We start from the raw sequence: 16664 nt of genomic DNA on the forward strand, positions 1-16664 counted from the left end.
AAATGTGTGATGTATGAAATGTATCTCGAGATAATAAAATGAGAGAGTATTTTACAAGGGGGTTGTGAAGAAAATATTTTTGATTTGTAAATGCTGTGCTGTGTGTTTGTGGTGTTGTTGTTCCTTGGTGTTAGGTGACTCTGCTCATGTGTTTTCTCTTGGTGCAGGTGTAATGGATAGGTAACAGAGAAGACCTCGTCCCTTCCTAGTCAGGGCGTCAGCATGACCGAGTGCTTCCTGCCTCCCACCAGCAGCCCCAGTGAACACCGCAGGGTGGAGCATGGCAGCGGGCTTACCCGGACCCCCAGCTCTGAAGAGATCAGCCCTACTAAGTTTCCTGGACTGTACCGCACTGGCGAGCCCTCACCTCCCCACGACATCCTCCATGAGCCTCCTGATATAGTGTCTGATGATGAGAAAGATCATGGGAAGAAAAAAGGGAAATTTAAGAAAAAGGAAAAGAGGAGTAAGTGCCATTTTTTCCTATGCTTTAGATTATTTTATTTTATTTTATTTTACTATTATTTTTTGAGACAGAGTCTTGCTCTGTTGCCCAGGTTGGAGTGCAGTGGCACAATCTCAGCTCACTGCAACCTCTGCCTCCCGGTCCAAGCAATTCTCGTGTCTTAGTCTCCGGAGTAGCTGGGACTACAGGCGTGCGCCACCATGCCCAGCTAAGTTTTGTGTTTTTAGTAGAGAGGGTTTTGCCATGTTGGCCAGGCTGGTCTTGAACTCCTGACCTTAAGTGATCCACCCACCTTGGCCTCCCAAAGTGCTGGGATTACAGGCGTAAGCCACCATGCCTGGCTTAGATATATTTTAAATAAACTTCCACTCTAATTACATGTACCAGCTGTCTTCTGGAAACATGTCAAGGCAGAGACTCTTGTTTGATTTTTCTGTTCTTTATTTTTCAGGGTCTCAGTTTTTGTATATTAGAGTTGTATTTTGGGGACTTAATCTCACAAATAAAAATACTGAGTTTCCAGAAATGGCAAAGTTTTCTACTGGATATTCCCTGAAGTAATAATTCAAAATAATGTCTAGAAAGTAGATATTTTGCTGGGCACAGTGGCTTACGCCTATAATCCCAGCACTTTGGGAGGCTGAGATGGGAGGATTGCTTGAAGTCAGAAGTTCAAGAGCCTGAGAAACAAAGCCACACCCCTCTCTACCAAAAATTTAAGCAATTAGCTGAGCATGGTGGTGTGTGCCTGTAGTCACAGCTACTTAGGAGGCTGGGAGGTCAAGGCTGCAGTGAGCTATGCTTGCACCACTGTAGTCCATCCTGGGTGACAGAGTGAGACTCTGTCCTCTCCCCCGCCGAAGGCCCCCCCAAAACAGATAGATACTGGAATTTTGCCCTTAAAGCATCTTACTTTTCTTGGGTCGGTCATGTCCGCTATTTGGGGTACACTTTATTGGAACCTTCATTAAAGTAGTTATTAAGCAAATACCATGATACATTCCATTTGAGGGCCTATTCAGTAGGGAGGATGAGTCATTTGAGCGTAACTTTTTAGTATGTTAAAAGCAAATAAAGTGAGTTATTTTAAGTATTCCTTATTTTGGACTTCATGATATTTTAAATTGATTTGTTTTTGAAGAATTACACAGAGCGCACAAATTATATACAACTTGATGAGTGGATATGCTTGTGTCACCACTGCAAGGATCTGGAAATAGAGCATTATCAATTTTTTTTTGCTGCCTCTTTAAAGGGAATCACCTACCCCTCCCATAAGTAAACTTCTTTTATTGTTGATTGGTGCTCCTGATTTTAAACTTATGTATACTTCTATTTGTATCTAGTTTCTTTTGCCCAATATTATATGTTAAAAGTAAAACTTTAGACAAACTAAATTTAATGGATTTTTTTTTTTTTTTTTGAGACAGTCTTGCTCTGTTGCTCAGGCTGTAGTGTGCAGTGGTGCGATCACGGGTCACTGCAACCTCTGCCTCCCGGGTTCAAGTGATTCTTCTGCCTCAGCCTCCCAAGTAGCTGGGATTACAGGCACCCACCACCATGCCTGGCTAATTTTTGTATTTTTAGTAGAGGCAGGGTTTCACCATGTTGGCAAGACTGGTCTCAAACTCTTGACCTCAAGTGATCCGCCCACCTCAGCCTCCCAAAGTGCTGGAATTACAGGCGTGAGCCACCCCGCCTGGCCAGTTTAACAGAGTTTAATTGAGCAAAGAACGATTAGGGAATCCAGTAGCCCCTAAACCAGAATAGGTTTAGAGTGACTGGTGCTGCCACAGGGTCACATAATATTTATGGACAGAAAATGTAAAGTGACACACAGGAAACAGGAGTGAGGTACATAAACAGCCGGACTGGTTATAGCATGGCATCTGCCTTAGTTGAGCAGTTTGAACAGTTGCCTCCGTGATTGGCCAAAAGTCTGTAATTGGTACAAGAGTAGATTACAGTCTGGGGTACACTTTATTGGAACCTTCAATAAAGTAGTTATTTATCTTAAGTAAATACCATCATACATTCTATTTGAGGGCCTATTCAGTAGGGAGGATGAGTCATTTGAGCATAGCTTTTTAGTATGTTAAAAGCAAATAAAGTAAGTTATTTTAAGTATTCCTTATTTTGGACTTCCTGATATTTTAAGTTGATTTGTTTTTGAAGGATTACACAGTTAGGTTACAGTTCATAATGTACGGAGAAACCTTTAGGCCAATACATGAGGAGGCAGCTTTAACTTAACATGTTTGTTAGATTAATACATGTTATTCCACGTCAGTAATTTGTTCATCTTTGCACTAGATATTGTTTCATTGCATTATGTGTTAGAGTCACTAATCTCCTGTTCTCCTGTTGCTTGTTTGGGTGGTTTTCAGTTTTTGGCTGTTATGAGCAGTGCTGCTGTGGTGTGCGTGTTTTTGTATTTCTGTTATGTGTGTGCCTGGGAGTGGAACTGCTCATTTGTAGGCCATGTGTATTTCAGCTTCAGTAGATCCCTGCAAAACAATCTTCCAGAATGCTCGTACCAGTTTACCTTCTCACCAGCAATGTATGAACATTCCACTTGCGAAAGCATCTTTGTATTTTGTCCTTAAGATTCTTGCCATTCTGGTTGGTGTCGGGTATGTGGTATTTTAGTTAGAGGGTAACTTAGGAAATAGCTGTTATCTTTTATATAATAGCTTGCAAGGTAGCTAGCTAAGGAAAAGAATTAGGAGAGTTACAGATATTAAAAAAGCAACAAAACCAAACTATGACAACTGTGACATGGTTGGTAAAGCAATTGGGCACATTTGTCAGTGTGTGAAAACCAGAGCTTTCTGATGCAGGGAATTTGGCCACCATCTAAAGATGAGGGAATTTCCCAGTTCAATCCTCTACTTAAATGAGTCTGCAGTTCCTGCTGCAGTCTCCGTGAAGAACTTAGCAGCTGGTGACAGGAGAGTGAAATGTGATAGAGGAATAACTGAAGCACATCAACAGGAGTAAAGTTTGTCATGCTTTGAGATTGCCTAAGTGACAGGCACCACTTAGTTGGAAAAGCTAGGGTAGGTAGAGCGAACACAGGTTGAGTATCCCTATTCCAAAAATCTAAAATGCTACAAAATCTGAATCTTTTGAGCACTGGCACGACACTCAGAGGAAATGCTCATTGGAGCATTTTGGATTTCAGATTTTTGGGTTAGAGATGCTGAACTGGTATAATGCAAATATCCAGAAAAATCTGAAATTTGAAACACTTCTGGTCTCAAGTATTTCAGATAAGGAATACTCAACCTGTAGGATGTTAGAGGACATGACTCACATGACGAAAGCATTCTCGCTATATTTTAGAAAAGGATTCATTCCATTAGCCCTCTATGTAGAGCCTTTCAGGTGTATCTCTAATGTTTGGTTTGCCAGAATTCTACTTACACACATATATAAAACCTGTTTCCCCCTAATACTGTAAGGATGATAACTGCTATCTGTCTCCCTCTTGTGGCCAAGAGATGTCACTGCAACATCTTTTTCACTAAGAAGAAACCCATTTCTTTGCTGGGAAGTGCCCAGGAGGAATTGGCCAAGAAGTGAAAAGCTAGATAGCTGGTGCCAGGTGGCACCGGTTTTTGGTTCTGTTTTTAGAAAGTATATGGACAGTTTGACATTAAACAAACATATAACTTACACTGTCTCCTTGTCTTTGGCAGCTGAAGGCTATGCAGCCTTTCAGGAAGATAGCTCTGGAGATGAGGCAGAAAGTCCTTCTAAAATGAAGAGGTCCAAGGGTATCCATGTTTTCAAGAAGCCCAGCTTTTCTAAAAAGAAGGAAAAGGATTTTAAAATAAAAGAGAAACCCAAAGAAGAAAAGCATAAAGAAGAAAAGCACAAAGAAGAAAAACATAAAGAGAAGAAATCGAAAGACTTGACAGCAGCTGATGTTGTTAAACAGTGGAAGGAAAAGAAGAAAAAGAAAAAGCCAATTCAGGAGCCAGAGGTGCCTCAGATTGATGTTCCAAATCTCAAACCCATTTTTGGAATTCCTTTGGCTGATGCAGTAGAGAGGACCATGATGTATGATGGCATTCGGCTGCCAGCCGTTTTCCGTGAATGTATAGATTACGTAGAGAAGTATGGCATGAAGTGTGAAGGCATCTACAGAGTATCAGGTACTGGGAATGTGCACTTCACTTGGTGGTTTTTAATAATTAACTTCACTTTCATTTTTCAAAGGAAGAAAAAATATTGTGAGGACAGTTTGGCCTGGATCCTAAGCTTTATTCATTTCCTCGATCCTCCCAGTTGCACAAAAATCTACCCCTCTCCCCAGCCTTTCTTTGGTGTTCCAGCGTTTGGTTTTTATGTTTCCTTCCATTAGGAGGATTTCACGTTAGTTGTTCGTAGCTTGCGGCAGCCAGGACTAAAACAAAGTAAAGTATACTGGTAGCATTGCTTAACAGGGCTGCATTCAGACCCTGGTTTTTTTTTTTTCCTTTTGTTTGTTTATTTGTGTTTTCGAGACAGAGTCTTGCTCTGTCACCCAGGCTGGAGTGCAGTGGCATGATCTCAGCTCACTGCAACCTCCGCCTCCTGGGTTCAAGTGATTCTCCTGCCTCAGCCTCCCAAGTAGCTGGGATTATAGGCATGCACCACCACACCCAGCTAATTTTTGTATTTTTAGTAGAGACAAGGTTTCACCATATTGGCCAGGCTGGTCTTAAATCCCTGACCTCAGATAATCTGCCCTCCTCGGCCTCCCAAAGTGCTGGGATTACAGGTGTGAGCCACCACTCCCAGGGGCCTGCTTTTTTTTTTTTTTTTTTTTTTTCTTTCTTCTGTAAGCAGAGGCTCAGTGATACAAGGGCCATCAGCAAGAAAAGGAAAGTTAACTCTGTGAAGGAATCTTCTTGGCCAAGAGTCACGTTTATGGACACAGTCATATAATGCATTTCCTTAGCTCAGCTAAGAGGCATGAAATGGTTTTGGTTTTTGTTTTCTTGGTGCACAGTTCATAGAGGTACTGCAATACCCAGTCAATACATGGAGTGGTCCAAGCGAGCTTCTGTTCCATCTCCCTGCTCCAGAAATCTTGGAACAGATACTACACCTGACTTTAGCTAAAAGACCAAGAAGTGGTCAGTGTTTAGGCCCTATATGTGAATGCTTTGGTCAGCTACATGCGACTATTACATATATTAGCAACACTGATTTTCTATTTATTTTTATTCCATATGTATACAAATTAAATTTCATATTTGGCAAGAGTGTGTTTTGACTGGGTATCTAAATCAAGCAATATGTATATTTTTAAAAGTAAAAAAGATTTCTTAGAAAGCAGTATGACTTTTATACCAGGATAGGATGAAAGCCCTGACCTGTAGCAGCATCTGTGTTCCAAATTATTACATTGCCATTATTCAGTTTCTTGGTACGTCACCAGTTTCTGTTTAGAGATTTATTTTATAAAATTAATTGTTGACTGAGGCAGGAGGATCACATGAGCCCAGGAGTTTGAGGCTGCAGTGAGCCATGGTCGTACCACTGCACTCCAGCCCGGGCGAGAGGGAGACCTTGTCTCAAAAATAATAATAATAATACTTGTTGGTCACATGTGTTTTCATGATGAGTTGTTAAGTCGTACACATGTAGAATAGATAGATTAAACTTAGTTTTTTCATTTAATTGGTTCATATGCAATTCTAGAAGGTAGATTTGATATTTAAGTTTTGCTGAGAAAGGGCAGATATTTTTGATAATTGGGAAAACCGTTACATAATCCACTAGATTACATGCCATTATTTAAGAGTATTTTGACTAAAATGTTATTTTTTTATAAAAAATGAAATTAGGCATTGAATTTGAGTTTATAACTCCTTAGTATTATATAAACATATTTAAACTAATTGATTTTTAAGAATAATTGGCTAGGTGCAGTAGCTCACGCCTGTAATCCCGGCACTTTGGGAAGCTGAGGCAGGCAGATTGCGAGGTCAGGAGATTGAGACCATCCTGGCCAACATGGTGAAACCCTGTCTCTACTAAAATACAAAAAATTAGCCAGGCGTGGGGGCGTGCGCCTGTAGTCCCAGCTACTTGGGAGGCTGAGGCAGGGGAATAGCTTGAACCCGAGAGGTGGAGGTTACAATGAGCCAAGATCGCGGCACTGCACTCTAGCCTGGAGACAGAGCAAGACTCCATCTCAAAAAAAAAAAAAAAAAGAATAATATACTGAATTGATTCTTTAAACATTTAAACATTAATAACGTAAGTTGCTTCTCTCACATGGTCTTAGTAGCCATGAATTAGTTTTGTTTTAGGTAAAAGTTTCTCTGAAAATTTTCTACAGCTTTGTTCAAAGGATTCTTTTTGTCTCTGACCTACTTTTTAATGTCTGCATTTTTTTGGAAATTCAGTCATAGAACTCCTCTTCTCTGTGTGTAAAACATTCAGATTGAGCTGCTGCCCATATTGCAACAGCTGGGGGCTGAGCTCCTGCTCTGTTGAGTTCTGGGTTTATTCTCTAACATGTGGCAGAGTGCTGTAGTCAGCCCAACTTATACTACTGTCATGGACAGTGCTAATAATAACACTGCTTTTTGCTAGAGATGTTAGTTCTCACTTATTCATTTTAAGACCTTTTGCTGGAAGTTTTAGTTCTTATCTAATTTTAAACGAATATGAAAGACAATTTAAGTGATTTTATACATTTTAATTTACTCATCTACATTTTGTTGTATTTTTTGCATTAAAGTGTACCCGTATGCTCTTTCTGTCTTTCTGTGGAACACTTTATTTGTAGTGTCCAATTTTTAAAAGAAAAACATTTTGATAACAGTTTTGGAGTAATGGCAAACCAAACACACATTCTAATTGTCTACTTGTACAATTTGCTGGGTAGGTACTGCAGGGGGGAGAATTAAATATACATGAGGAAGAGGAAAAATCTTTGCCAAGAATTTCAGTTATTATCACTTATGGTTTACCCATATTGTCATTAAAAGTAAGAAAATGGGAGTTATTTTCTAACTTTCTGTCACAAAATAAAGATTATGTAAAAATAATAGTGTTATTTTTGTATTTTGTTATTGATTTTATTTTGTCAATACTGGGTAAGTTACAGATTTATCATAATGCCATTAAAAGATTTTCACAAAGGATAAAGAATGCCAAAGTCCAGATGTAAGCACCATATTCACCGTCAAGTGCTGTTCCGCTTAGACGGCATTTACCCGTAGAAACTGTCAGCGTTAATTTGTAGTTTGTTTCACATAATTGGCTGAAAGTGTTAAGTATTAAAAACAACAAAAAACTACTTTGTGTTCTTCTGAGCAATCCCTGTCACTAAATTACGTCCCTTAATACAGATCGTACTAAAGACTTAAAATCTCATGTAATGTTTGAAAATCGTTTGCTTTAGTTTCCTTTTGTTCAATAAGCAAAACAATTTGATCTTAGCAACCCAAACCTTTTTTTGTTCCAGCTCTGTTCAGATTAAGGTTATACTTAAAGAATCCAAACTTTAAAGTAGAAATTAGTTGGGGATTATTTAATGGAGAATATTTTCAAAGTGGTTTTTTGGGTAGCTAATTCACCCTTTGCAGTTATAGTACAATATTTACACATAAAAAAGTAATTTACCCACAACTTTTTGGAACATACTTAGGTATGCTAAGCTGCAGTTTTTGTTGTCAGGCTTGTGAATTGTTAGAAAAAGCAGTTGGCTGCCTATGTAGAGCAGGACTTACACTTGGAATGTAGTTTAATTTTTGTCTGACTTTTTACCTTTTTAAAATTTTTTTCCCTTGAGACGGAGTCTCGCTTTTCGCCCAGGCTGGAATACAATAGTGTGATCTCAGCTCACTGCAACCTCCACCTCCTGGGTTCAAGCAATTCTCCTGCCTCAGCCTCCTGAGTAGCTGGGAGTACAGGCACCCGCCACCACGCCTGGCTAATTTTTGTATTTTTAGTAGAGACAGGGTTTCACCATGTTAGCCAGGCTGGTCTTGAACTCCCTACCTCAGGTGATCCACCTGCCTCTGCCTCCCAAAGTGCTGGGATTACAGGTGTGAGCCACCATGTGATGTTTTTACGTTGAAAACAAATTCCTGAATTGATGGGCATATTTGCTTAATATATCCGTGGTTGCTTTGACTTTTGTTCTGACTGTTGAGCTTTTCAATTATCATTTTACTTTTGGTTAAATTCACTTTTGAAGTTAGTTTTTTGTTTTTTTGGGTTTTTTTGTTTTTTTTTTTAGGTAGAGTCTTGCTCTGCCACCCAAACTGGAGTGCAGTGGCGTGATCTCGGCTCACTGCAACCTCTGCCTCCCAGGTTCAAGTGATTCTCCTGCCTCAGCCTCCCAAGTAGCTGGGACTACAGGCGCCCACCACCACGCCTGGCTAATTTTTATATTTTTAGTAGAGACAGGGTTTCACCATGTTAGCCACGCTGGTCTTGGACTCCTGACCTCAAGTAATCCTCCTGCCTTGGCCTCCCAAAGTGCTAGGATTACAGGTGTGATCCACAGCGCCTGGCCTATTTTTAATTAATTTTTTAATTTTTTGAGACAATGTCTTACTCTGTTGCCCAGGCTGGAATACAGTGGTGCAATTATGGCTCACTGCAGCCTCGACCTCCCAGGCTCAATTGTTCATCCCAACTCAGCCTCCCAAAGAACTTGGACTACAGGTGCACGCCACCGTGCACGGCTAATTTTTGTATTTTTTGTAGAGACAGGTTTTGACCATGTTGTCCAGCTAGTCTTGCACTCCTGGGCTCAAGCGATCTGCCTGCCTCAGGCTTCCAAAGTGCTGGGATTACAGGTGTGACCCACTGTGCCCAGCCAGTGTAGTCTTAACATGTTGGTGTTTACAGAGGAATTGTAGGACCTTTGGGCAGATAAATATTTCATAACAAGAGGTTTGTTATTGGTCAGGTTGCTGTTCTCAGATCTGCCTAGCAAGGGTGGCTGTAATGGTAAAGAAAGCTTGTATGTTTGATTTTCTTTTCTCCGTATCTTCTCTCTTCTGAATTTGAATGTTTTAAGGAATTAAATCAAAGGTGGATGAGCTAAAAGCAGCCTATGACCGGGAGGAGTCTACAAACTTGGAAGAATATGAGCCTAACACTGTAGCCAGTTTGCTGAAGCAGTATTTGCGAGACCTTCCAGAGAATTTGCTTACCAAAGAGCTTATGCCCAGATTTGAAGAGGCTTGTGGGAGGACCACGGAGACTGAGAAAGTGCAGGAATTCCAGCGTTTACTCAAAGAACTGCCAGAATGTAACTATCTTCTGATTTCTTGGCTCATTGTGCACATGGACCATGTCATCGCAAAGGAACTGGAAACAAAAATGAATATACAGAACATTTCTATAGTGCTCAGCCCAACCGTGCAGGTACATGGTCTTCTCTACGCGCATACCCTCTGGTCCTGACACGGGGGAACTGGGGTAATTTTCTATTGCTCAGTCACATGTAAAGCAGTGAACCTGAGAAGACAGGTGATGGATTAGCTTGAATACAGGTCTTTTCCTTTCATAGTTTGGACAGTGTCGGTGTATAAGATAATAAATATACTTGCCCTTTAGCTTGTAGTGATGTAATTTGAATGTGGTACAGTCTTTGATGTGGGTTTATCAACAAGGTCTGATGACGAGGATCCTTCATTAGTGGAGGAGGAGCCCATGGCATCTGCAGTTACAGAGTTCATGTGCAGAATTTTAGAGATGTCAGTTATTTCATCAGTAGCGTTATTGCTTCATTATATCACAGGCACACATCAAACTCAGGCACAGAGGGACCTAACGTTAATTCGTTTGGTTGAAGATTTAGCCTGAGGATTTCAGTGTGTTAATTGGTATCTTTTTACGACATACATACTTGGCTTTCCTTTATTGCAGCTCAGTTGGTGCTGTCATAGAGTATATGTTTTCTTTTAATTAGAGTTAATGATATTTTACTCAGGCCAATAAAAAGGGAGATGATAAGTTATATTTATTATCTTAAGCCCTGTTTTTGGCCAGTAGTCTGAGTCACCGTAAATCACTGTCACTGTTATTAGAGTGTTTTTTTATTTACTAAAGAGTCTTTCAGTCAGGCAGTGGCTCACACCTTTAATGCGAGCACTTCAGGAGGCTATGGCAGGAGGATAGCTAGAGGCCAGGAGTGCAGCCTACGCAACATAGCAAGACCCCGTCTCTACAAAAAATAAAAAATTAGCTGGGTGTGGTAGCATGTATGTGTAGTCCCAGTTACTTGGGAGACTGAGGTAGGAGGATTGCTAGAGCCCAGCAGTGAGTTATGATCATCCCACTGTACTCCTCTCTGGGTGACAGAGCAAAATTCTATCTCTAAAAAATAAAGATTCTTCTGTTATTCATTGGTTACACTTTGAAAGCAAAATGTTTCTCAGATTTTAGTTTGATCATTCGTGTTAGGATTTCAGGATCTGGTAAATACTACATTGATACTTAATATTACTATAATATAATAGAGATGGTTGTATCATAGAAGAGTCAAGTGTGTTGTAAGAGTAAGTTTTAGGTAGGAAGTAATTTCTTGTAGTAGCTTTTCAGCCAACCTAATGCCCTGGTCCCCTAGCATGTGAACAGCCACACTTAAATGCTGGCTGTGTCCAGGTATTTGTTTCTGGAGTGAGGGCTTTCAACCTCAACCCAGTTTTACTGCTGTGGTGCTCTCACTTCCCTCACGGTCATCATTCAACCCATTGTAGCTGTTAAAATACCTCAAAGTAAGTTGAAAATAAAGAACATAAGATGTTTTAGCTGGGCATGGTGGCTCATGCCTGTAATTGCAGCACTTTGGGAAGCTGAGGTGGGTAGATCATTTGAGGTCAGCAGTTCGAGACCAGCCTGGCCAACATGGTGAAACCCCATCTCTACTGAAAATACAAAAAAATCAGTCAGGCATGGTGGCACACAGCTGTAATCCCAGCTTACCAGAGAGACTGAGGCAGGAAAATCGCTTGAACCCATGAGGTGGAGGTTGCAGTGAGCTGAGATTGTGCCACTGTACTCTAGCCTGGGCTACAGAGCGAGACTCCATCTCAAAACACAAAACAAAAAAACAAAACAATACTCAAAAAAACATAAGGTGTTTTAATCAGTTAATACTGTAGTGATAGAAAAACAACAACAAATGGATGAGCATCAGCTTCTCTATCGTTTTCTTGTTTTTCTTTTCCCCTTCAATTCTTTCTGGTGCTTGAATACATGATTTAACTCATATTTTATGAGTTTTCTTCTTAAATTGACCATTAACTAGCAAAGACTGTGTTGTCAGTACTGGGTAGAATTTTCTTTATGTGTCCAGGATTAAAGGATATATTATGTTAGACACAAATAACTGAAATAGAATGATAATTTTAATGGTTTTCTTGTAAATCTTTTTTTCTTAGATCAGCAATCGAGTCCTGTATGTGTTTTTCACACATGTGCAAGAACTCTTTGGAAATGTGGTACTAAAGCAAGTGACGAAACCTCTGCGATGGTCTAACATGGCCACGATGCCCACACTGCCGGAGACCCAGGCGGGCATCAAGGAGGAGATCAGGAGACAGGTGTGTGCACCCTGCCTGCCACAGCCTGCCTCTGCATTGGGCATTGTGGAGTCCAGTGGTGATGGGCTCTTGTTTCCTGAGCACTTTCTGTGTGTCTGGAGCTATGTGAGGCACACTCAAGTCAAAAATTCCCATCGGGTACTGTTTCATGCTGAATAAGGCGGAATACCATGGTGGAAAGAGCATAGTTTTTGGAATCAAAAGACCTGGCTTTAAATTCTTGCTCTGCTCTTAGTTAACTGATTTTAGGCGAATTCTTAACCACCTTAAGCGCTGGTGTTCTTGCTTTAAAATGGACCCTCTTAAAGGATTGATGTGAAGATTGCCACAAATGACACGAAACATGCCAGGCACGTTGTAAATAGTCTAAAAATGTTTGCTTTTTCTGGACAAGGTTGCTGTCATCAGCCATACTTTATAGATAAGAGTATTAAAATTCGGGGAAGTTAAGTGACATGATTATTTATTATAGACCCAAGAGTTGAGCCCAAATCCTGGGCTTTTTTACTATGCTGTTTTGATGGAAGTCACCATGCCGTGTTTGTGTGGGTGTGTGTAATCAAGACTAAATAAGAAAGTTAATTACATTTGATTATTTATTTGCATGCACTTTATCAAACCCCTGCTTGCTTTCCCTCTCTTGTGTCTGCCGTGAGCTGCCTGTTCTTACTAGTTAATGATGATGACATTGGAGATGGGGATGTTAAGTATTATTGAAACAATACAAATTAGCGAATAATTCATTGGCAAAACAATAAGAATGATTTTTCAGTCATATCAGTGCCATTATTTTACTCTAATGAAATAAAGGATAATTGAAAAATAGTTGATTCTTCATCTTTAGAAATTGCACGTGTTGTTAGTTTAAGATGATATGGAATGCAACTTAGTGTGTGGCATTGCTTTCTAGGAGTTTCTTTTGAATTGTTTACATCGAGATCTGCAGGGTGGGATAAAGGATTTGTCTAAAGAAGAAAGATTATGGGAAGTACAAAGAATTTTGACAGCCCTCAAAAGAAAACTCAGAGAAGCTAAAAGACAGGTGGGTTACTAGTTTGATACCTAATGTTTATAACGGAACATGTTGGGTTACTAGTTTGATACCTAATGTTTATAATAGAACGTGTTGGAGTCTTTTATATCCTTTATGTGCTCTTTGAAGTATTTTCTTTCTTTCCTTTTTCTTTTGATGTTGACCAGGCTGGTTTCAAACTCTTGGCCTCAAGTAATCCTCCCACCTCGGCCTCCCCCAAAGTGCTGGGATTACAGGCATGAGCTACCACGCCCAGCCCAAGTTCTTTCTTTTAAGAATATTATAGATAATGTCACTTGAAGTGAACTTCTCTGGTGGGAAATTTATTCACTAAAATGTTTCTAGTCCTGTATTATTGATATTGCAGCCTGGTGTCAGTCACACGTTTCAATGTAATCTAGAACGTTTTTTTATTTTTTTTGAGACAGGATCTCGCTCTGTCACCCAGGCTGGAGTGCAATGGCATGATAATGGTTCACTGTAGCCTCGACCTCCTGGGCTCAAGGGATCCTCCTACCTCAGCTTCCTGAGTAGGTGGGCCTACAGGGGTGCGCCACCATGCTCAGCTGATTTTTTATTGCTTGTAGAAATGGGGTCTTGTTATGTTGCCCAGGCTGGTCTCAAACTTCTGGGCTCAATCCCACCTCCCAAAGTGCTGGGATTATAGGCATAAGCCACCATGCCTGGCCTAGAAAGTTTTGTTTTAATTAAAAATGAATTTACTAAAAAATGTGTCATTTCCTGCTTGGTTATACCTGTAAACAGGGCTTTCTGCAGATGAGAAGCAGGCTGGATGGTGACACACCTTCGGGGACTGCTGGAATTTGAGGCATTTAGTATTAGCTCTTTGGAAATGTAGTGATGAGGGTTGCCTGGAAGGTCCTGAAGATCAGGAGATTCTATTTATGTAATAAGAAGAAGAGCGGCATGCAGTACCTGATGAGTTTAGGGTACGCCAGTCAGACTTTTGAGTTCCCTCTTGTTTAGTGTGTGTTGCTTGGTTCTGGGACTGTGAGTGGACCAGCCACAGCAACAGTAAAATCCCAGATCTCTGGATCACCTTAAAATCCACATTGCAGATCCACTGCAGCATCTAAACAGCACATCCAAGGATCATTAGTTAGCCCTTGCCTGAATTGGGGAACATGATAGTAGGTCTCTGTTGTGGTTGTGTTAAAAAGACAAAGGCAACCTGAGTACTTCTGTTTCTTTGAGGTTAGAGATTTGTATTCATGTGGAGGATAGCTTTGTGAGATGGGGCGCATTTGTGGAACTTTTCCATGGCACTCCGGGGTATGTAATCTAGCAGAAGCCCTCTGCGTATTTTCCTTCTTTTCCCTAGCTCACCAGGTTATCTATCTCTTGCTTCCTTTACCTGTTTTTTGTTGTTGTTGTTGCTGTTAAAAATTTCCCTTCATGTCTCAGCCTAGAATCAGGTATTAGAGATGGACCACTCAGGCTTCAGGGGCAAATTGTAATTGTTAATCATACGGCATTGCCAGTCAGCCTTTAAATGAAGAGTCCCCTGACTGACCTAGGACAGGGCTGATGGAGGTTTGGCTTTTGTTTATCTTGCTTCTACATCTCGCTTAGATAAAGGAATCATGATATAGCAGCCAGAGCCAATATAAGAAGGGATGGATTAACTTTGCTTTACTGATTTTCCCGATGCTGTGTTTTCACGCCAGCTCATTAATTCACAAAGTGCACAAAAGATTCCACAAAAGTCTAATGTATTTTTATGTATTAGCAATGCACAATTAGATATTGAAACTAAAAAAAAAAAGAGACCTAAATAAATGGAGAGATAAATCATGCATGTGGTACAGAAGATTCAATGTCGTTAAGATGTTAGATTTTCCCAAATTTCAACTTTGAGGAACAAATGACTTTTAAAGAAAGAAGTAACTTATATTAACAGACTAAAAACAAGAAAAACCCACAACATCATATCAGTAGATGCAGAAAAAGATTTGGTAGAATTCAATACTTATTCATGATAAAACTCCCAGCAGATAACTTTCTCAGCCTGATGAAGTACATCTACAAAGAATCTACAGTTATCATACTTAACAGTGAAAGACTAAATGCTTGCCCTAAGATTGGTGTACGCTGCAGGGATTTCTGCTCTTACCACCTCTATTCAGCATCGTACTGGACGTTCTAGCCAGTGCAGTAAAGCAAGAAAAAAGACATGCGTATTGGAGAGAAATAAATTTTTATTCTTGGATAACATTGATTATCTGCGGAGACCAGCTCAGTCGGGGAGACCCTAACCCCGCGGCACTAGAGGAATTAAAGACACACACACACAAATATAGAGTGTGGAGTGGGAAATCAGGGGTCTCACAGCCTTCAGAGCTGAGAGCCTCGAACAGAGATTTACCCACGTATTTATTGACAGCAAGCCAGTGATAAGCATTGATTCTATAGATTATAGATTAAAAGTATTCCTTATGGGAAATAAAGGTATGGTCCGAAGTAAAGGGATGGGCTCTGGCTAGTTATCTGCAGCAGGAGCATGTTCTTAAGGCACAGATCGCTCATGCTATTGTTTGTGGTTCAGGAACACCTTTAAGCGATTTTCCGCCCTGGGTGGGCCAGGTGTTCCTTGCCCTCATTCCGGTAAACCCACAGCCTTCAGCGTGGGCATCGTGTACATATAAAATCCTAAGGAATCTGCAGAAAAAGAACTAATCAGTGAGTTTAGCAAGGTTGTAGGTTACAAGATCAGATACACAAATGTCTGCTGTATATCTATATATTAGAAATGCACAATTGGATATTAAACCTCAAAAAAAAAAAACCTAAATAAATGGAGAGAGACATCATGCATGTGGGACAGAAGGTTCAATATTGTTAAGATGTTAGATTTTCCCAAATTGATTTGTGGGTCCAATCCCAATCAAAATCCAGACAGATGGTATTTGTGAAAATGAATACGCTCTTCTAAAATGTATGTGGAAATACAAATGACCTAGAATAAGTAAACCGTTTTGAAGAACATAACCGGAAGATTGGAGGACTCATACTACCTGATTTCAGGACTTGCTACAAAGCTGCAGTTAATTGAGACCATAGGTATTGGATACGGATACACATACAGAACAGAAAGTTCAGAAGTCAACCTACACATATATGGGCAATTACTTTTTAATGAAGATACTAAAATAATTCAGTGGGGAAGGGATATTCTTTTCAACAAATAGCACTAGAACAGATGCAAAGAAAAGAAAAACTTTATCCATACAACATATGCAAAAAATAGCTTGAAATGAATCATAAACTAACCCTAAAAAAGCTTCCAGAAGAAAAAAAAAAACAGGAAAAGATCTTACTGACCTTGGCTTAGGCAGTAATTTCCTAAATAGGACACAAAACCTATTATAAACTATAAAAGAAAAATTTGATAAATTGAATTTCATCAAAAATTTAAAAACATGATCTTCAAAAGGTATTAAGAAAATAAATATCCAAGCCAGAAGCTGTGACAAAATATTTGCAAAAGCTTGTGTCTGACAAAAGACTTGAGTTTTTTTTTTAAAAGATGTTTACAGTTTAATAAGAAAGCAACCAATTTTTAAAAGGCAAAAAT

At 39.9% G+C, this 16664-nt stretch overlaps 1 protein-coding gene and 1 pseudogene across 1 annotated transcript in view; one reads left to right on the forward strand and one right to left on the reverse strand.

Annotated features, from left to right (window-relative positions):
• RALBP1 (ralA binding protein 1) overlaps positions 1–16664 on the forward strand; it is a 61407-nt gene that overhangs the window by 37253 nt on the left and 7490 nt on the right. Inside the window, exons 2-6 of the mRNA XM_037982508.2 lie at positions 168–466; positions 4168–4626; positions 9504–9853; positions 11875–12036; positions 12947–13078. Coding sequence (XP_037838436.1) covers positions 223–466; positions 4168–4626; positions 9504–9853; positions 11875–12036; positions 12947–13078 — 1347 coding nt within the window. The 5' untranslated portion in view covers positions 168–222. The remainder of the gene's footprint in view (positions 1–167; positions 467–4167; positions 4627–9503; positions 9854–11874; positions 12037–12946; positions 13079–16664) is intronic.
• Positions 5453–5594, reverse strand: LOC119618721 (U2 spliceosomal RNA; annotated as a pseudogene).

The sequence above is a fragment of the Chlorocebus sabaeus genome, chromosome 18, assembly GCF_047675955.1.
Source record: "Chlorocebus sabaeus isolate Y175 chromosome 18, mChlSab1.0.hap1, whole genome shotgun sequence".
Lineage (NCBI taxonomy): Eukaryota > Metazoa > Chordata > Mammalia > Primates > Cercopithecidae > Chlorocebus > Chlorocebus sabaeus.